This window comes from Nannobrachium achirus, assembly GCF_963921795.1.
Source record: "Nannobrachium achirus genome assembly, chromosome: 1".
In the NCBI taxonomy this organism is placed as follows: Eukaryota; Metazoa; Chordata; class Actinopteri; order Myctophiformes; family Myctophidae; genus Nannobrachium; species Nannobrachium achirus.
This window is the reverse complement of record NC_137810.1, coordinates 21,698,013-21,720,116: the sequence shown is the minus strand read 5'-3', so window position 1 is coordinate 21,720,116 and position 22,104 is coordinate 21,698,013. Positions and strand designations below refer to the sequence as shown.

At 43.8% G+C, this 22,104-nt stretch overlaps 1 protein-coding gene across 2 annotated transcripts in view; it reads right to left on the bottom strand.

Annotated features, from left to right (window-relative positions):
• nlgn1 (neuroligin 1) overlaps positions 1-7,464 on the bottom strand; it is a gene marked incomplete at its 3' end in the record, with an annotated part of 408,126 nt that extends 400,662 nt beyond the window's left edge. Inside the window, exon 1 of one of the 2 annotated variants that reach the window (XM_080734001.1) lies at positions 7,071-7,464. In XM_080734001.1, the coding sequence (XP_080590127.1) occupies positions 7,071-7,176 (106 nt within the window). In that variant the 5' untranslated portion in view covers positions 7,177-7,464. The remainder of the gene's footprint in view (positions 1-7,070) is intronic. The other variant, XM_080734002.1, reaches the window with a different exon arrangement.
• Between the last annotated feature and the right edge of the window lie 14,640 nt (positions 7,465-22,104).

Sequence of the window (22,104 nt, the reverse complement as noted above, 5' to 3'; positions counted from 1 at the left end):
CACAACACACACCACACACAACACACACACACACACACACACACACACACACACACACACACAGGGAGAAAGAGAGAGATAGAGAGAGAGAGAGAGAGATAGATAGACACAAGCACACTCAGACAGAACTTAAGTTGTGAGTTGAGGAGATGGAGGCCCTCGAGGGAGACTCAAACAGAAGAGGGGCTACATCTATTCCTGCTTCATCTCGCCCCTGCCATTTAGGTACACGCGCATGCACGTGTGTGTGTGCGTGCGCGTGTGTGCGTGCGTGCGTGTGTGTGTGCGTGCGTGTGTGTGTGTGTGTGAGTGCGTGTGCATCTGTGCATGTGTGACTAAACGTCTCCCACCGGATCCTTCAACCACTACAAAACTGGGACAAAGCCTCGGGAATAGAAGGAGAAAGACAGGGAACGAGAGAAGATGAAGAGAGAGGTAGAGAGAGTGCGGGGGGGGGGGGGGGGGGAGGTAGAGGAGACAGATTGATGAATCCTCCGCGTTAACTCTGTGGAGAGTGTAAAAAATGGATCCGAGTGGACCAGTACGGGTCAATTTGTACACTCACAGCTAAATTAACACTGAGGATTGTTACCGTGCAGGGGAAACGGCTTGCCCATTAATCCTCAAATACCTGGAACGCGCCGAGTCGCGTTAGATTTCAACCAGTTTAACCATTATTTTGTGCTTTAACTATTGAAAAAATAGCAGATCTACAAGCTCACAGCGCGGCACCGAGTTCCACGCTGCAAGCTTGTAGATCTGCTAATTATTTTTTTTATCACGAAAACGTGTGCAAGTCTTTGAATATCTTTGACCCGATCTTTGACCCGACTTCTAAATCCTTCTTCTAAATCAAGCTGTTCTCAAACTTTTTCATGTCAAGGACCCCCAAAAATACGGGTATTTGGCCGCGGACCCCCATCTCAAAATATGTTGTTCCAGGGACCACCAAGAAGCAAATATTTGAGTTACAAATGTTCGCTTTTAAATAGATATATTCAAAGACTTGTATATCTGCTATTTTTCAATAGTTAAAGCAATAGCCTAAATGGGTTAAGGGGGATTGAGACGGACAGCAAGACGGCTGACTCACAGTACAGTCCAGAGACGAGAGGCAAAGCGTGGAAGAAAGAGAAGCCACAGAAACACAATAGCGAATATTTCACCTGCTGTTGAGTTCCGCTCGCTGCATACAGATCTACAATAGAACCTGTATTCTAAAACCCACTTCGGAATAGAGAGCAGGCAAGGCGACCAGCGGGGAGACATCATTCCAAGCGTTAACGCAACACTGTGAAATACTGAACATTGCCGGAGATATGAGAGAACGTGTACATGTAACGGGTATAATGCCCTATTTTGCAGTTTAAATGTCCTAGTTTGTGGAATAAGAAAAGCGCAACGCTTTTATTTTCCGCAGATGTAGTCGCCAAAAAGAGAGGCGCTGCGCCTCGCCGCAGAGAGCGGCGGAATGCGCCGCTGCCGCCGTAGACGGTTCCACATTTTCCCTCTTAAAAAATGAACAGAGCTCAGAGGAAACATTATAAGAACGTGGGCAGGGAATTTCAACATGCTGTAACACAGTACAGCCATCTTTTATATGGGTACAGCAGTACACGTACACTGTGTAAATCTAAGTGTTAATTGAATCCATTTGTAACTCAGAGAGTGTGCAAAAGTGAGAGTGTACGAATGTAACCAAATGGACCCTGGCGGGTCCATTTGGTTTAATTCGTACACTCTCAAGAGCTGAAAGAGCACTGAGGATTCTTTCAGTGTACCTGCACAGACCATCATGTCTGCAGCCTCGAAATGGAGGCCTTTTCTTCCCCCTCACTCAGACAATGTTTCTCTTTAATATTGCCTTGTTATTTATGGCTTTTCCTGCGAGGCACGCATGTCTCTTGCAGGAGTTAAAAGATTCCTACACTGTGCACGTCGACTCTCTCAGGTCTCGTCTCGGAATTCACGCCGCAGCGAAGTCAAATAAAGCTCTGTGATTTATTTCAAATCATGTTTATTAGTTATGCAATTTATTTTTCAATTAAGTCAAATAAAAGATTCACTTTACTAAATGTGGATGCATTTTTTCAATGTCAGTTGGAAAATCCCAAATAAATAAAACCTTAATCAACACACTGAAAAGCCTTCAATTCAACTACTTTTGACACAAAGCAGTTTTGAACATCCATCCACTACCCACATAACATTGATGTCGGACAGAAACCTCATATGTCCATATTTAATAACTTTTGAAGTTTTTTATTTTTTCTATAAATGAATGCCCTACTTCATCATAAAAGAGTGTTGCACAATGGCACAAACAACCAGGGGCGTCACACCAAATTCTGGGCCCTGGGTACAAGGATTCACTGCGGGCCCCCCATGAATGTTAACTATTGAAAAATAGCAGATATACAAGCTCACAGCGCAGCACCGAGTGCCGCGCTGCAAGCTTGTAGATCTGCTATTTTTTGAAAAATCGTGAAAATGTGTGCCAAGAAACCTATGTTTCCATGTCAGTGATGCTCAAACTTTTTCATGTGAAGGACCCCCCATCTCAAAATATTTAGTTCCAGGGACCCCCCAGAAGCAAAATTTGAGTAACAAATGTTCACTTGAAAAATACATATATTCAAAGATTTGCGCACATTTTCACGACTTTTCAAAAATAGCAGATCTACAAGCTCGCAGCGCGGCACTCGGTGCCGCGCTGTGAGCTTGTATATCTGCTATTTTTCAATAGCTAAAGTTACTAGGGCCCCTCCACCTTGGGCCCTGGTATCTCAGTCCCACTTTCCTACCCCTTGTGACGCCCCTGCAAACAACTACAAGCTCACAACCAGCGACGGCTCCAGAGAATTGTGACTGGGGGACTATGGGGTGGCTGACTTTTTTAGAGTGGAGGCTAATGAATTTTCGCAACAAACAATAATGAATAAAACGAATACGACAAAAACGCAATTCTCTCGCTTTAGTCGCTTAGGGTATGGATAACTGAACAGACCAGATCACTGGCAGATGCCAGCTCCAAATCTGTTGACTGTAGGTGATAAGGATAGAGTTTTTGTGAGGCTGAAGACACTTTCCAGCATAGTGACATGCAGAACAAACTATCCAAATTGTATGGCTTACATAGAATGGCCAGTTGTCTTTCAACCCTTAGCACTACAGAAAAAAATCAATGACCATACATGAAGCTAGTTAGCATTTGTTTTTGTTTTTAGGTTTTTAGAACTTTGATTATATTGTGTTTTTTCTAGATAGATATCCATTTGCTTTTGTTATATTGTTGATTATGTACTGACATATTATCTTGTTTATTATTGTGATGTTATCTGCTTATTGTAAATCGCTTTGGATTAAAAGCGTCTGCTAAATGCCTAAACTGTAAACTGTAAACTGTTTCACATATTCATTTATTTTTTATATTCCATAAATATTTTTCATCACAAAGGGGAGCTAGTCCTTGGAGCCGTCCCTGCTCACAACACATTGCATCTTTTGTAATTAATTTAATTTAATTTAATTGATTAATTAATTTAATTTAATTTAACTGTATAATAATAATAATAATAATAATAATAAATAGAACCGTTATGGAAATACAATGTTTCCAAGCCAAGTGACAGCAAAGATACACTGCAGCTGCTGGGAATGAAGGCCATGAAGCAATCTATTGTATACTGTATCAACCAACCAAAAAGATTGGATAATTGGAAAAAAGGATTGGATAAAATGGATTTTGCTCGGTTCACTAGTTTATTTATTAACACTTCATGAGAACACAATACTTTAAAATCAAACTACTTTGAATACCAGCTGACAAATATGATTTAGGGCCAATTATGCTCTATATAAGTGGTAGATAACCACAAAAGGATACGATAGGATCAAGGTTATTAAATAGTGTCTAATTCTGTCATCGGTTTAATTTTCATTTTCAGTTACAGTAGTTTTAATTCCTTTTTAAAGCAGCTATGGTTTTTTCATTTCGTTTTTATTACTTTAATGGTCAGGGGCAAGATTCAACAATGTCAGAAAAATAGACAAGCTCATAAAGACTAAAGGTTGTTGCACACTGCTGTGTTTTTTCTGCCGAATATAGGAGCGAATTTCAGAGCACGTAGATAAAGAAATCAACCTCACATTATGTCAATCACGTTTGCACACGGCCACCTGGTTCGTATTTATTTTAGGACCACTGGGTCCCTTGCTCTCTCTCTCTCTCTCTCTCTCTCTCTCTCTATCTTTCTCTCTCCTTGCCCTGAAAAACGCATTTTGCAACGACAAAATGCAGCAGTGTGCAACCAGCTTAAAACTAAGGACATTTTCTCTATGATTTCAGTCAGAGAGGAGGGGAGAGGAGGGGAGGGGAGAGGTTACGGTGTGTAGCATGCATGTATCCATGTAGCGGGGACGGACGCTGAGTAATAATGTTACGTTGCTGCCAACACAATGACATTAACACCCACGTTGTGTCAAGGACACTGTCTCACACACGCACACACACACACACACACACACACGCACACACACGCAAGAAGGTTAATGCTGAAAGTGAGGAAGAGAGAGAGAGAGAGAGAAAGAAAGAGAGAGAGAGAGAGATAGGTTGAGAGTTGAAGAGGAAGAGGGGGAGATAGAGACAGAGGAGGCATTATCTTGATGAAACAGTGGTCGATACAGTACATGGTGCCAACGGAACAGAGATCTCCTTTCTTTTAATGGTGATTAGACACTCAAGGTTCAGTCTGAGCTCACCCTGAGCAGTGCTCCACGACACTGTGTGTGCATAATATGTTTATGAGAGTGTGTGTGTGTGTGTGTGTGTGTGTGTGTGTGTGTGTGTGTGTGTGTGTGTGTGTGTGTGTGTGTGTGTGTGTGTGTGTGTGTGTGTGTGTGTGTGTGTGTGTGTGTGTGTACATGCACATCTCCACCTGCAACACTCCTCTAACATCCTGTTATCTTACACATCAACAGTTAGCGATCTCGTCTTGGACCACTGCCCCTGGCAGTCAATCAAATCCGTCTCCATTCCACTCTCGAGTCTCGCCAGCCAATGAGAACTCTCCCGTCACAACGGCGAGCCAGCTAGGAGAGCTCAGGTAAACTTGTGATGACATGCCAGCCCCAGAACGACACCTGTCAATGGCAGGAGTTGGGGAAGTAGCAGACATCTCAAAGGACCCAGAACCTACAATGGGCCAAAATGAGTACTGGCTCTTCCCACAGAACAAAGTTAAAAATCCTCAGTGTTAATTTAACTTAAGAGTTCAAGCTCTCAGTGTTACAAATGGATACATTAACGCTCAGGATTGTACCGTACACTGGCTCTTCCCATACTAAGTTAACTTCATAGTCGTTGGCCAGGAAACTTAATTTTTTTTAACAATCATTGTGACTGCCTGAATCAGTTGTTATTGTCCTAGTCTAGCCATCTTTGTCTTTTTCTCTTTCTTCGGACTGCGCCCCGGGCCAGTGTAATAACTGGAAGGGGGGCACAATACAAATACCAAACCTATGAACCTATCATTGACTAATTCTAATGAATTTGTACATCACACAATGAAATCCTCAGTGAGGATTGTATTGTGCCCAACTGCTCTCTCTACCAGACACTAGAGTGAATTCTGCCCGAACTTGACCCGACATTTAGGGTAAGGCCTAAAATGTATGCTAATTAGTCGGGCCAGGTAGGGCCTCGGGCTCAATGAAAACATATTGTTTTTGTAATTAGTTTATTACTATTACTCTGTGATAGAGTTTTCAAATTCTTACCAAACCCGACCCGACGTTTTCGGGCCGGGTAGGGCCTAAAATGTATGCGTACTAGTAGGGCCGGGCCTTCATTTTCAGGCCCGTTGAGAACTCTACCAGACACTCCTTGTTTCTTGGATGGTACTGTATTGCATATACATTGTTTCCTAGGTGGTATTGGATACAGTATGCGTTGTTTCCTGGGTGGTATTGTATATACTGTACGTTGTGTACCAGAGCAATCAGATCATACATACCTGTATGTCTACATATTTTCTTGCCGGGTTTCCTGGCACATTCCTTGGATATTCTTTTGACTGTAAAATGAATAGAAGACTAAAGAATAACATGGAGCTCCCAGGCACACACTCACACAGGAGCTAGCATGCACACACACACACACGCACACACTTACGCACTTACGCACGCACACACACACAAAGCTGACTGATTGAACGAGCAAGTTGATCTAGAGACAGGAAGACAGAAAGAGAGAAAGAGAAAAGAGAGAGAGAGAGAGAGAGAGAGAGAGAGAGAGAGAGAGAGAGAGAGAGAGAGAGAGGGTGATATTGGCTCAGTCAAGGCACAATTCAGTCAATCAGTCAGTTAAGCAGTCAGCCAAATCAATCAGAGGTGATTGCTCTGATGAGTGTCTTCTGTGATGAACGGGAGTCATTATGACGGAGCACAATGGTCACATGTGAGCATGATGAGCTGTAGGTGGCCAGGAGCGGGAGGTCAGCGGAGGAGAAACCGCAGAGGAGAAGGATGGAGGAAGGAAGAGGAGAGTGGGAGGCACGGGAGATGGAGGATGACATAGTTACTGTAGAAGAAAATAATTCTCTCTGAGTGGTGGTGGCGGTGGAAGCGATGAAGAGGAACGAGATGTTGTTGGGGTGGGAGGAGGAAGAGACAGATCTGCCAGAATGGGTAGGCGATGGCAAACTAGACAATGTGTGAGCAGAAGTGATCAACCACACACACACACACACACACACACACACACACACCAACACACAAAGGCACGCGCGCACACACACACGCGTGCACATACACACATCTATTTTCCACAAGAGCAAACTCCTCCGCTCGTGTGGAAAAGCTGTGGCATGCACAGTAAGCATGCACAAGTGCATGCTTTTTCCCTATACAGAAAGACAGGAGACAGACAAAAGACGGACAAGACAGACACTCACATATATGAGACACAACAACGCAACGACAGACTCTTCCCTCTAGCGCTAAGTTGTGGGTTCTGCCCCGCCCCCCCCCCACCCCTCTATCCTCCCCCCACAACCTGCAGGCCAACTCACCATCCTCCGTGGGGACGTAGATGTTCAGGTAGAGGCAGTCCTCGCTCTGGTCCTGGACATAGGACGACACCACGTCGATGCTGTTCGTGAACCACACGGGCAGCATCACGTCCGGCAGGCGGCCCTCGACGATGGTCTGAGGGCACACCGGGGCAAAGTGGGTGGCGTTGCGGATCTCGGGCCACGACACCGGCGGCTCGGGCGGCTGGAAGCGGCGCTCGCCGGTGGGCGGCGCGGCGTACGGCACGCCCAGAAACTGCACCACGGGCCCCAGGATCTCGTTGTTGAGCTCCTTCTTGATGCCGCGCAACCGGCCATAGACGGTGGTGACCACCGGGTCGCTCTCGTCCAGTTTCTGGGCCGACACGGTGCCGAGAGAGGCGTGCAGGAGCAACAGACCCGCCGCGCACAGTACAGACGACAGCCACCGGCCCGGGAGCGGCAGCCCATCTAGTCTTGTGTGTTTACCCATCGCCCGTCTCTGGCCGGTCTGTAGTAACCGGCATCCAGGCCTCAGATGGGGCATCCGCTGGGCCATGTCTGCTACTCCTTTTAAATCCTCCGGGCGGTTGGTTACGTCCTTCTTTCCTCCCTTCATTCACTAGATCCTCAGTTTGTTTCCAGGTATAAAAGTCTTCTTTGGTGTCCCTCGCCTACGCCACACACACATTCAAACACTCACACTGGAAAAAAAAGGAGGAAGGGAAATAAAAAACACTCCCACACAGACATAAGTAGGTAGATAAATCCGTCGTGCTGGAGGGCTTTGCTAGCAGCAACAATCCTCCTTAAAATCCATGCATGGCGAAGCGTCCACCACAAATCTTGCAGCCATCAGGGTCCTCCGGGTCGGCAAACGGCAGTCTAGGAGACGGTTGGCATGTTGAGACGATTATTTCCCGTTTCGCCCGCACGTGAACGCCTCACACAGGCACCGCGGATATCCACAACACCGACAGAGATGACATCGTCGTTTAAACGCCACTGTTTGTCAGGCAGACAAACCAAGTGTGGACGATGCGTTTTCCCTTCATTGTTTCGGGTGGACGAGGGGGAGCGCCGTTCACAGCAACAGAAGGAGCAGAGGAGGTGGTCCCAGCGGTAGAGGCAGTAGCAGCAGTGGTTGGAGAATATTGGCTGTAGCGGCGTTAGATCCACTTATCCTGCCAAGCAGTCACCCTTTGGTCTAATGCTTCACCGATGGCCCCGTCAGAGTTGGCTCGGCCTCCTGCAACACACACAGAAAGATCAATAATTAATATTCATAGAATCTCTTGGATTGTTTAAACGGCCACTGACATTTGTCATTTACCTTTTACAAAGATTTGCCGTGGTGTGACAACACACAAGTAAATGGATTTATTGAATCTGGTGAATATTTTGATATCCAAATGAACTACATTTATTCAGGTCTCCAAATCATCTCCTATACAATGCAGCAAAATCAACCATGGGATGTTTATATCATTAATGTAAAAAATAAATGAAAAATCTTTAAATGTAAACACTTTTTGAAACACACACTGCCAGCGGGTCAAAAAGGTAATTCACATTCACAGAATGTTAAAATAAAAGTAGACAAGCAAACGACACGGTCTGCTCTTGCAATAATGTCCATCTCGGTCAAGGCTCTCTTTACCTCTAGAAACCACCACCACTAACCGATACTGTATGGGTCTATCTGTGCAGTGCAGTACTGTGTGTGTGTGTGTGTGTGTGTGTGTGTGTGTGTGTGTGTGTGTGTGTGTGTGTGTGTGTGTGTGTGTGTGTGTGTGTGTGTGTGTGTGTGTGTGTGTGTGTGTGTGTGTGTGTGTGTGCGCGCGCGTGTGAGACCTGTCATCCGAGTGTATATATATTTTTTCCGTTACAAACTCAATGTTCCACCTGGATGATCTCACCTTCAAATTTCACACTGAGGAAATCCTATTTAGCCGCATACACACATACTACATACAGAGGCTGACGTGACATGACAAGTAGTCTACTTGGCGCACCGTGCACAAATGCACACACTCATTTCATATACAGTACAAACACTCACGTGACCTGCCGACATACTTGAAAGTACGTTGTGTGATATTTTGACACATAAGTACACGGATCAAATACACATCCGACATGCTTGCTCGCAGAGACTTGGCACCTGGCCTCAATGTACTGTAGTAGTTCACATTTTTATGTGAGCTCACCATGAACCACACATGCACTGAAACAGGCAAATGCACGCACGTTATCATTATAAACACGCCTGAATTTCCTACAGCAGTGGTTCTCAACCTGTGGTACGTGTACCACTGGTGGTACATGGGCCCCCCTCTGGTGGTACACAGAAAAACAAAATTACATAAGTGGAGTGAAATATTTATATTTTACTTCAGGTAGTTCTTCTGACCAAGCAATTGGTTGAAATAGGCTCTCCAGCCGTGCTGAAATGAGCATGAGGGCACACCTGGCCGTTAATAGAGGATTTGAGAACAGATTAATCACATTAGAATTATAATATGTTTGCACGGGAAGTTCACAGACGTAGTAGCTAAATCTGTCCGATGACCCGGTCATGAAATTATTGTCTTAGGAATGCAATTAAAACAAAAAAAAAACGATAAAAACTATGTCACATTACTAATGCAATTTATTTTTTCTTATCAGTGTTCATTTATAAATCGCACAGAGCACCTGACAACCCTCCCCTTATAGAGAGAGAGGGTGCGTCCCTATATCAAGAGCTGGAACTCCGCTGCCTATCGTAGAATTACTGCCGTACCAGCTAGTGGGAGTGTCAACAAATGTTCCGCCCCAGGATAATGGATTTTGATTATCGCGATAATATTGTAAATCGCGATTTATTTCGTCACAATAATTGTGATATGACATTTTCATATCGTCCCATCCCTAGTGGACACACCCAGAGGGAGACAGACAGTCAGACAGAGACTGATGGCAGGTGTGAATGAGACAACAAATACAAAATGTTCACAACATTGGGAAAAGAAAAACAGAGGGCAGAAGAACATAGAAGACTGCTTTGTTTGTACAGTACAACATGAAGATGTAACTTGGGTGTTTGATCATGGAATGTCAACTCCCTCATCTTAACCAGGGAAAGACAACTGGAACAACAACACAATTCATTATTACTGCAAGGCAGATTGCCTTTTAGATGTATTTGTTCACTCACATTAAATTCCGCTATATTCACCAACTCTTATTTTTACCACAAAAGGGTTTATTTTTAAACTGTGCATTTAGATGTTTAGGTCTTCAGTTGAGTGCCTAAATGAATTAACTAGATGATGTAAATCCTGCACCCCATTTGTGTTGAACACACCCCAGTAATGGACCGTTGTGGCAATACAGACTGGCAAGTGCTTGAGGTGTCTCTACTAAGGCAGAGCTTTTACCATGCAGCTGTTAGTGTTTTGAAATTTGACCCAAATGCAGGGAAAGATTGGCACAAAACTTGAAGTGACAACAAAGTTTAATTTCTCCAGTACTCACACAAAAAAAAGATGAAAACAGGAAACATGAACAGACAAAGGGTATATTCACACAGAGAACTAACTAGTAACTAGACACAGGTGAAACTCAAAGACAATCAACACAGGGATTGGCTGGGGCAAACAAGACACAGGTGACATAAGATTAACAATAATCACTGGGTAGGTGAGACAAGACAGACAGACAACGCAGCTACAAGGACAACACAATTACTTCAGAATAAAGCAACACAGCAGAAAATAGAGACAAAGTAGACCACAGAAAACAGGAAACAACAAAACATCACTACAAAATAGAACACAAGGAGACAGATCGGAGGGAGAGGGGGTAAACATGCTTGTTTTAGTTCACATGGTTAAATGAACATTGGTACGTGTAGGCTGCTTGATGTATATCTGTTTTGTCTTTACTTGTACAACACTTGCACCTCACCATTCTACTATAAAAACCCCATACACGCGCGCGCGCGCGCGCGCGCACACACACACACACACACACACACACACACACACACACACACACACACACACACACACACACACACACACACACACACACACACACACACACACACTTCTTTTATAACCTTCGTTTTACTGTATCTTATTATCTTGTCTTTCTTGTTTATTTATTGCGACCGTAGGTCGCAGTTTACTGTCAGAACAGTCACATCTTGACCATATTCGTCTGGACGGGTAACGCCTGACACTGTGGTTCCCCTGACATATCACTGTGACATCACGGGTGACCTCACAGTGATGTAAGATACTCAGAGCAGGGATCTCCTTATATGGGCATAAAAGGTACATCACAGTGGTGAGGCTGGTTTAGACAGGGATCTCCATATGGGCATAAAAGGGATTGTATGTTGTGATGTCTTGGGAACCACTAACAGAATCCCTTGTATGCCCATATACGGAGATCCCTGATGTCATCAATATTAAGCTCATATCTAACAGGACTTCATATGGGAATGCCCATATATGGAGGAAGACAGCCCATATCTGTGTGGCTGGTTCAGAAAGGGATCTCCATGTATGGGCATAAAGGGATTGTATGTATGATGTCAGATGTTAACCTGACTCCGCCACCATACCATCTGGGATCGCTCAGGCAAAACCGATGTCGGGGCCATTTTTTCAAGTTATTTAGCAGGTGATTGGATTGGGCCGTCTGTCTATCACAGTCTGGGCGTGCCAACTCCAACAACTCATATTGGCCTGTCTGCATGACGTTACACCCAGAATCCGCCTCCTGTGTTTCTGTGATCTGCAGTCAGACTCTATTGGCTCAGAGCCGCTCAGGTAATAGCCCATCCGTAGCTGCCACTGATTGGTCCGGACAGGGACTTTGCGGCGATATCAACTCTCCTTGAGCGATCGCAGACGTATGTGCAGCTTGCATACGCAATGCTGCCACCATCTGGCGGAGTCAGGTTAGTCAGATGTGATAGACATCATAGGATTTTCACTTAACGAATAACTGAGTAAGCATGTTTGGGGTCTCACAGAATATCTCCATATACACTACAGTACATGGATCTTCATATATGTGTACCATGAGTCACCATATATGGGTAACAGGTCCGATAAACATCACTGGCCAGACGGCCAAAGGGCGAGGTCGCTTGTCGCCCTGAGGCTTCTTACTAGTATTATATTATTCTTATTATTGTATTATTATTTGAACAGAACAGAACAACTGTAGCCTATAGCAGTGGTTCTCAACCTTTTCAGGCCGCGACCCCCAAAATAATCATATTTTAACATTACATTTTGTATAATAGCAGAGGCGTTGTGAGCATGTAGATCGGCTATTTTCACAATTTCTGCCTCTAATATTTGACACTTTGGCCAATGTTTAATTTGTCATTTTAGAGGTATTAAAACTACCTTAATTTGTCACTTTAGAAATGTGAAGATACCCTCTAAACACATTATATTGGTTTGTTTACTGTTGAGAGAGAAAACAATGTTACTTTAAGTTAAGTTAATCATCTGGGGACCCCCCAAAATAGGTCCCGACCCAGGTTGAGAACCATTGGCCTATACTAGTATAGGCCAATGGTTCTCTATAGCAGAGAAAAGGGAACTGGACTTTGACTGAAAATGTACAAAAAAAAAAGTCACATCTATTCATAATGGTCTGTATTTCTATACTGTAGCACCGTTATCCAATGTGCGCACATTGCAAAGTGCTAAGATTCACACCCGATCACACACACATTCACACACCAATGACGAAGGCAATCCTGCAAGGCACCAACCTGCTCATCAGGAGCAGTTATACAGTTTCAGTGCCTTCTTGCTCAACGACTCAGGGACAGAAAGTGAAAAACCAGGGTCAATGGATAAGGTAAAGTGTGTGATTGTGGAAAGGAGTTTAATGGCCATCTGGAGTCCCCCTTATACTTATACTGTAGTGGCCATGATCCACCATATCAGAACGCTACATACTGATTCCCCAACTGATACAACAACATGTTAACAGACAGGGACGTGCTGGCCATTGGGAAAAGCGGGACAACTCCCGAACGGCCGGTTCATTCCAGGCCGGTCCAGTCTGGCCATTAGGAAAAAAATAAAAATAAAATGTCTGCCTTCGTTCCATTTTGGGGGCTGGGCGGCCAACAAAGTAAATCGTCACTGTCGGGCAGAAACCTTGTATCTCCAAGTTTCAAATGTATATATTTTTTCGCAAAGCAAAGCCCCGCTTCATCATACAAGGCCGTTGCACAAAAGTAGTGAAAACAGCAGATCTACAAGCACACAACGCCTCGCGGTGTGAGGCGTTGTGTGCTTGTAGATTGGCTGTTTTCACTAGTTTAAATCATTTTTAAAATGATAAACACAAAACAAACAGTTTTGGACATACAAGGTTTCCACCCGACAACGACGAAATATAACTCATGTACAGTAATTGGCCCACTGGCTTGTCACTTGTCATGATCTTGAAATGGCAAATCTTTGAGTAGCAGCAGCGCTATAGAGAGATCTCTCTCTATAGTGCGCAATGAGGGCCTCTCCAACTCTTTTTCCCGGGCTGAATCAGGGGCCCAGCATGTCCCTGTTAACAGAGATTCCTGCGTTGCAGGTACACTGAGTTTTCCCCACTACCAACTACTGTACTGTACATACATCTTACTCATGCTGGTCTGCTTCCACTCCAGATAACCTAAGAGGCTGTAACTAGCACACTGATAACACAAAGCACAGCAAACACGCTGATGAATATCTGTAGAATATGCCACCGGGACACTATTTTACTTATTATTACTATCGCAATATCACAGCTTGCAACATTTGGTAGGGAACATAAACTTTAGGTCTTAATTGGCTCAAGAAATCTGGCATTGTGTGCTTTATTTACTCTGTGCGTGTGTGTGTGTGTGTGTGTGTGTGTGTGTGTGTGTGTGTGTGTGTGTGTGTGTGTGTGTGTGTGTGTGTGTGTGTGTGTGTGTGTGTGTGTGTGTGTGTGTTTGTGTGTGCGTGCGTGCGTGTGTGTAGGTATGTGTGTGTGTGTGTGTGTTGTTCCCCCTGCCCTTGTTGCCTCTACCCAACACCCTATCTGATTAATTGCGACCGAAGGTCGCAATTAATCAAAATGTGTTTAATAAAAATGTGTCATCATGATGTCATCATGCTCTGATGTCACTGTGATGTCAGGGGAACCACTCTACCAGAATGGGTTTGCCGCTCTAACATCACGCTCTGGCTTCACTGTGATGTCACACTAACAGAATCCCTTTTATGCCCATATATGGAGATCCCTGATGTCCACATCCCTGATGTCCACATCACTGTGGCGCGAGGTCGCTTGTCGCCCTGGGCCTGAGGCATCTTACTACTAAATAAAATACTGTACAATTTGATGTTGTTGCAGTGGAAGTTATCCACTTTAAAATGAACAATATATTGACTAATTCCATATGACAGATCGTTTGTGGCTGTTTTAATCAATAATAAACAGATGGTTTATAAACAGGTTTTTTTGATCAATAATAGGCTACATTAATACTGAGCTATCAAAAATGATGGATGTTTGGGAGAGTATAGTTTAACGAAACGTGGAACCATGCTTTGTTTGAAAGTTATAAAAAGAAATTGTGAATATTTAGATTTTGTTTTCCAATGCTATTACTTTTTATGGTGATTAAAGCCCAGCTCACACTTCAGGATAATGAGAGTGATTTTGTGTCGGGACGCCACTCTCCATAGTTGGAAAGGGCGTTCCCTGTTCAGGAGTTCAGGAGTGATTATCTGGCAAGATTAGCCAGTAATGTTCGCGGTCCAAAGATCCAATCTTAAGCCCCCCGATCTGATCAAAACTGATCAGGGTTGCCCCGATAATTTTCAATTATGTTTGATGTGTATCTGCATGATTAGCCTACAACACTGTCCAAGTAAGACGGCAGGAGTGGAACGCTACGCAGAGAGACAAGTCTACAAGGAGACAGACGTGAAGTGAATGGGAGGACTTTTGGCACAGCAACCGGTCGAACCGACCTGTTGTGAGCTCAGCTGGATAGATGAGGCCTGTCGATATGTGGCAAGAACACCAATGTCTATACTGTAACGTGTCTTCGTGGCAGATATATCACAACCATTGCCCCGTAAGTTTAATTGTTTCAATTGTTCACATCTGCTTTCGCATGTGTTCACATGAGATGAGATCACGTGAGGTGCTGCCTTGATTCAATACTCTGTGGTGCGTGATGCACCAAATTTGAAATCTTGTAGTGTGTGCATGATTAAGATAATCTTATAACATTATCCTTTAGTCCCTCAGATTTACAAATAATTTAGGTTTTTAACACTCCTGAAGTGTGTAAGCTAGGCTTACATCACTTATCAGTTAGTACGTGCATGATTTCACAGGAGAAAAGCATTTATTTATTTTTAAGTGCATTGCAAGAAACACAAGCATGCCACCATATTCACATAAAAGAGCTGAACTTCTGTGTCGAGACATTAACACCATGACGTGTTCAGCTACAGTATCTGTACAAACAATCAGTTGAATCAGACAGGTTAGTTAGTGTATAGTAATGAATGCAGTTGACATAAACCATTTTTCATATTAAAATGTACACTGATATTGCCCAACTCTAACCAAACATATGTGCTAGAGACAATATCCTCCTATATACAGTAGTGTACTTCCATAAACTGTGCTGTTTGGCACTTTAATTGTCTATAAGAGCCATAGCAAATCCATATTCATTACTTAACGTCATGATAGGCTACCTGCCAGTAAACGCAGGGGCATGGGCTGCTTGGTCAGCCGTCTTTAGCTCCTTGTAAGCAGTTTTGTTGTTCTTTGTTTGGGGACTAAAAATGGACCAAAAAAGAAAGAAATGTATGCAGGGTACGGAATTTGTCTTATGCCATCATGTCAAACATGAAAAGCCACTCAACAGCTATGCATTTTACAGACTGCTGTCAAGGCAATATCCACCAGGCAAACCATGCCATGTTACAGTAAGTAAAAATTAAAAAATAAAATTTGCCTTTATGCCTCACAGGCCGACACCTTAATGAAGTTTAAGTATTCAAAGAGAGAAAATATAAACTGCAACCAAATGACAAGAATTTAAATTAAATGTAAAAATTTCAGCAAAGGTTTTCAAGTAAAAAGTCTTCCCTTCTTTGTCCAATACGACATCTGCAGAGGTCAGTACATTCAGTGATCCCAAGACATTTACACCAAAGTGTTTTAGCCCGGTTCCAAGGCCGGAATGAATCAATTGTAAATGAAAGAAAAGAAAAGAAATGCATGTCTGCATTTCTTTCATCAATCACAATCCCAGGGAGTGTGTAATGCTATGGAGATAATGGGCGACGCTTTGCTCACTAGCGCCATTCGTCTCGTTTGTTCATTAGCGTTACTTTGCCTTTGAACCCACAAGGGATGAGGGGCAAATCGTTGAGATGCGAGGGAATTGGCAAACTATTAGAGGAAAAAAACAATTAGAGTTGACCATCTGCCAGCTCTGAAATGGAAGCAGAAATCGCTATTCTCCTGTGAACCATCCATTGAGTCAGGCAAAGTAATCCCAAATGCAGTGTCTCTCTCTATTGAAACCATACAATGAAGATACAATTGTGAACTCGGAGCACACATGGCGATGATATTGACAGTCATCTTCCCTGTCCTCCCCTCTGGCCCCTAAACAGCCTCGCTGGCAGACATCAACTCCCCTCCTCTCTCTCTGCGTCGCCTCTCACAAAGCCATATTTCTAAACAAACTGTGTCTTATCGACAGCAGTACACAAAAAATGATATGTACACAAACAAATGCAAAACAGGAAGCCAGTACCCATAGAATAATGGCAGGAGAGAGAGAGAGCGAGAGAGAGAGATAGAAGTGAAATAGGAAGCTGTTTTCATTGATTGTTGTGCTGTTTTGTTAATGAGCCCATAAAAGTGCTGTGAGTGTTTTTACAACAGGGCCGGAGAGAAAAATGATATGCTGGTCCTTTGCCTCTAGGCTTTGTCATCGCAGACACACGAGGCCAAACACTGGGTCCATGAACTGGGATATAAAACAGTCGACAGTCTGCAGTCTGCTCATTTATATCCGCACAAAGAAACTTTAAGGCCAAACCTGGGAGTGCACTGTGGAGCCCCCTGTTGGAAGCTCATGACTTCATACATGGCGTTGTCTATGTTTGGGTTACTAGAGGTTCAGGCCCCTTCAGGCCTCACTCCTACGTCTACGTCACACAGACTGACATGCCCATATATGGAGTTCCCTGTATCTGACAGTCCATGTCCCTTCAGTATATGTCCATACTGTATATGAAGATTGTTCCAACTCCAACACCATATGGCATATGGTTATGGCTGGCATAAGCGTAATGACGTGGTCTGCCCACCCCGGCCAATTAAAATAGAATTGGAGAGAAGTCCTCTCATGTTATTCTATAGTATCTGACTGAGCTTTTGATAGTCCTGACAGCATACACGTGTAAAAAGAAAAGAGTAAAAAACTGTGACTGTTCAGATTACTTAGGATAGAAGTCCATGTTGCTCAGGACGCACATACCCTGGCCACAATATGCCTTCCAGTTGGTTCTAGCTGAAGTGGTGGAGGGGCTGCGTTTAACGGAAGTTACGTCATGCGGTGCGGGTCTGTTTACATTCCCCAGCGAAAAACCAAAAATAGATTGTAGCTCTTAACTTGCTCTTAATAGGTGTAACATCGCCTGAATCAATGTTTTAGTTTGTACATTGTTTATTGCGAGCGCAACCGACGGAGCAGGAGACGTAGACCAGATTTTTTCCAGCGGGGAATACGTTTGCAGGGACACCGCACAGTGAAATAAACTTCCGGGAAAATTCAGCCCAACCTCCTAGAACGGTCTCTGCCTCCCGGAAAAGAAGTAGCTTAATCCAAAAAGTCTATCATTGAAAGAGACATTCGAGTCGGTCTGTCCATAACGTGGCCTCAACGTGTCAGGGACAGGGTTAGTGTGGCCTACAGCCTTGTATAGTGCTGTGCCACGGGATAATTGGGGTTGTGGATCATACCAGCATATTTGTGTTCAGTTAATCTCCCTCGCAGTTTGCGTTTTGTGCGGCCGATACAGAAGCAGCTACACTCACATTGAAGTCTGTAAACAACATATGTTGTGTTGTAATTAGCAAAGCCGGCATTGAAATGTCCTTTGAGTGAGAATATCCACAAAATGTGGTTTCTATGTTGATGTTGTTGCGATGATTTTAAGAGGCTGGTGAGTCCTCTCACTAGGCTGTCTTTGAGTGCTGGTGCCCTTCTGAAAGACAAAGCTGCAGCTCTGAGAACACTGCACAGAGGGTGGGGTCACTGAGCAAAATATCCCCAGCTTTTAGTGACGATGTGCCTGGTCTCATAGGCCATGTTGTTGTAAAGTGGTAAATGTTAAACTCTCAAATACCTGGAACGCGCCCGAGTCGCGTTAGATTTGAACCACTTTAACCATTATTTTTATGCTTTAACTATTGAAAAATAGCAGATATACAAGCTCACAGCGCGGCACCGAGTGCCGCGCTGCGAGCTTGTAGATCTGCTATTTTTGAAAAATCGTGAAAATGTGTGCAAGTCTTTGAATATCTTTGACCCGATCTTTGACCCGACTTCTAAATCCTTCCTCTAAATCAGCTGTTCTCAAACTTTTTCACGTCAAGGACACCCAAAATTACATGTATTCGGCCGCAGACCCCCATCTCAAAATATGTTGTTCCAGGGACCCCCCAGAAGCAGAGATTTGAGTTACAAAAGTCTGTTTTGAAAAATATATATTGAAAAATGTGCACACATTTTCACGATTTTTCAAAAATTGCAGATCTACAAGCTCGCAGATTCCGGAGGGTCCTTATTCACAGGGTCTCTTATTCAGAAGGTGCTTCCCATCGACACAGTAAATCATCAGTGTTAATTTAAGTAAAATGTACATCAGTTTGGTTAATATTTTACTGTCTAAGGATTTGTCTGTGTCTATGATGAAAGTTTGACAACCTTTTTTGTTGTTACGCCTGAGTTCAAATCTGGGATTAGAGATACATGTCTTTGGCTTGGTGTACAAAATTAGTCTTGGTATCACAAAACCTCCTGTAATTCGTTCTATTTTGCATGAAACGTTTGTTTTGGTAGCCTAATAAATAAGAAAAAAAGAACTAATTTAATAGGATAGATTAACTAATCTACAAGTCCTCATATCAGTGAGAAGGGAATATACGGCAATATATGTTACAGAACTGTATCAATATATATCACGGCTACAACTGTTGTTAAATGCCCAGAGCTGTGGTGTAACATAATGTGCATCACAGCATTGCTTTTATATCAAGGTTAAACAAGATTCAAACCAAAAAGCAGCTTAAGTATATACCGTAGGGTTTAAGCAGTTAACCGACGCCAACATCCCATCTTGTTAGTTAGTACGTCTGTCAGTTACAGTAGTTAGGGCAATGAGGGAGGGCATTTGGCGGGAGCAGTGACCAGCCCAGCTGTACCTGACAGATGCAGGATTAGGTGCCATTATTGCAAAAACATGGCGCGAGAGAGATTAAATGAGTGTGTGTGTGTGTGTGTGTGTGTGTGCGTGTGTGCGTGTGTGCGTGCGTGCGTGCGTGCGTGCGTGAATATAGAGAGGATAAGAGCAGCCAACTGTATGTCCTTGTTTTAATCTGCAGGGTAATCTAAGTCCAACATGCCTCTATGCTGACAGCAGTTTAGTCCTGCAAAAATCTCTATCCAACCTTCATTTTACATCCTTCTCTCTCTCTCTCTCTCTCTCTCTCTCTCTATCTCTCTCTCTCTCTCTCTCTCTCTCTCTCTCTCTCTCTCTCTCTCTCTCTCTCCAATACGTAGTAGGCACTGGGGCTTTTTGAACGGTGTTCACACCGTCTCCATAGCGCGGCCGTGTGTGTATGCGTCCGTCCGTGTGAGTGTGTCTGTCTGTATGTAGCCTGAGCCAGGCCTGCAATATCGTTGAGTGGACAGAGAGGTGCAGTTGAGCAGCCTTGAAATGTACATGCACGCACGCACGCGCGCGCACACACACACACACACACACACACACACACACACACACACACACACACACACACACACACACACACACACACACACACACACACACACACACACATTAATGGACACCACCGCTCGGTTCGCACTGGTGTGATCAACTAGGTCTCTCTGGACTCTAGTTGAACAGAGAAAGTGAAAAATATAAGAACATGCATGACTATATACTGTAACTGTGATCCGTGTTCCACTCTCTTCATGTGCAATCCTTATTTTTTTTCCTCACTCCTTTTTAATGTTTTGCTTCAATCTCTCTCCACCAGCTATAGGGAAGAGGACAGCCTCCATATTTGGCTCTAATTTCCATGTTGCTCCACTCAACTGGTACTTAAATGCCACCAGGTGTTCAAAACGAATTTCACACTTGGTCAAGGAGATCAGGTAGCCAAATGAAAAATAACCAATCCCTCCTCAATCCTCAACTCCCGTCTTCATTGCACTTTTCCTTCCTCCTCGTTTTATTCTCCCGGCGTTGTTCCGTAATTCCTTTCCTGCTACCTCTCGAGCATCCAACCTCTTGCCATTCCTGAACTTGTCGGTTTACTTCTTTTTTGTCCCCATACATTCCTCCTCATTGCTGTACTCTCTTCACTACTCCTCCTTTCCCATCTGCCCTCTCCTCCCGTTCCCATTCTCTCAATTCCCCCTTATTCAGCTCGAGACCCAAAGGTGGAATTTAGTGTATCTCCAGGACCCACACTTAAAATAGCCGACCAGCAAGCTCACAACACGTTGCATGCATCGTGCTATTTATTTTGTAGGACAATTGAAAATAAAATAAATGTTATTTACCCGGCGACGCATAAAGACAGGTCCACGACCCTATGTTTGGGAAACACTGCTCTACAAACCCCCCCCCCCCCCCCCCCCCCCCCACTGCATTGGTTTGCACTCTTAACACACCTTATCCGCTGCTCTCCTCCTCATTGCTGCTAATTTCACTCCCCTGTGGCCAGTGCAGCGTGGTGTATCCATGGAACAAATCCCCTCGGAATCCCCTCAGTCTAAGTCGCTATCTTAATGAGCTCAGGAGATCATCCATAGCAAACTGCTGCCTGGCAATCACAGGTGCCGTTTCACTGCTGCCGATGAGCCGCAGACACACTTATGCCTGCTGAATTTTCATCAACAAATAGGAAAGTCCACTTAATCACATGAACCGTGGAGACCGCAGCAGAGTCCCTGTATTCTGGGAATGTCACAGGCCACTGTTTCCCAAACAGTGGGTCGGGACCCATTCATGGGTCACGACTCGAGTAAATGTCTACATTTTTTCAACGATTTTTTTTTCAATAACATTAAAAATTAAGATTTTTACGTTTACAAACAAACAAATCTTAGAAGTTCCATGAATTAAAAATCATAAGAATTAATAATTAGTAAAAATAGGCGATCTACAAGCTCGCAACTTTGTGCGAAGCGACACGTTGTGTGCTTGTAGATCTTCTACTTTCACTGGTCTAATCTCTCTTTTGGGTCTCGACCTGAAAAGCAGCAACTGTCATAGACGATCTACAAGCTCACACCACGGCATGTTGTGACACACTCTGAGCTTGTAGATCTTTTTTTTTTTTGGTGAAGGCGTTTGGTGTACAGGGAAGAAAGGAAGGGACAATTACGGTCAATGAGGTATGGTGATAGTACTTTCATGACAGGGGTTGGTTTAGGTTGTGTGCATGAGCTGAGTGAGTGAGTGAGTGAGTGAGTGAGTGAGCAGTAGGGCATTCACCAAATATTCGAATATTCGAATATCAAAGTCACTATTCGACGTTGTTCACAAAAGTCGAATATTCGCTTAATTTTATTTTCTCTTAAATATATAGTTTATAAAGCTTGGCTAGATAGGAAGTCATAAGTATGAGTTGTCAGTGCCCCTGGTGGATGAATTTGTTAATGCTCTATACCAGGGGTTCTCAAACCTTTTTAGGCTGTGACCCCCGAAATAAACATATTTGAACAGGA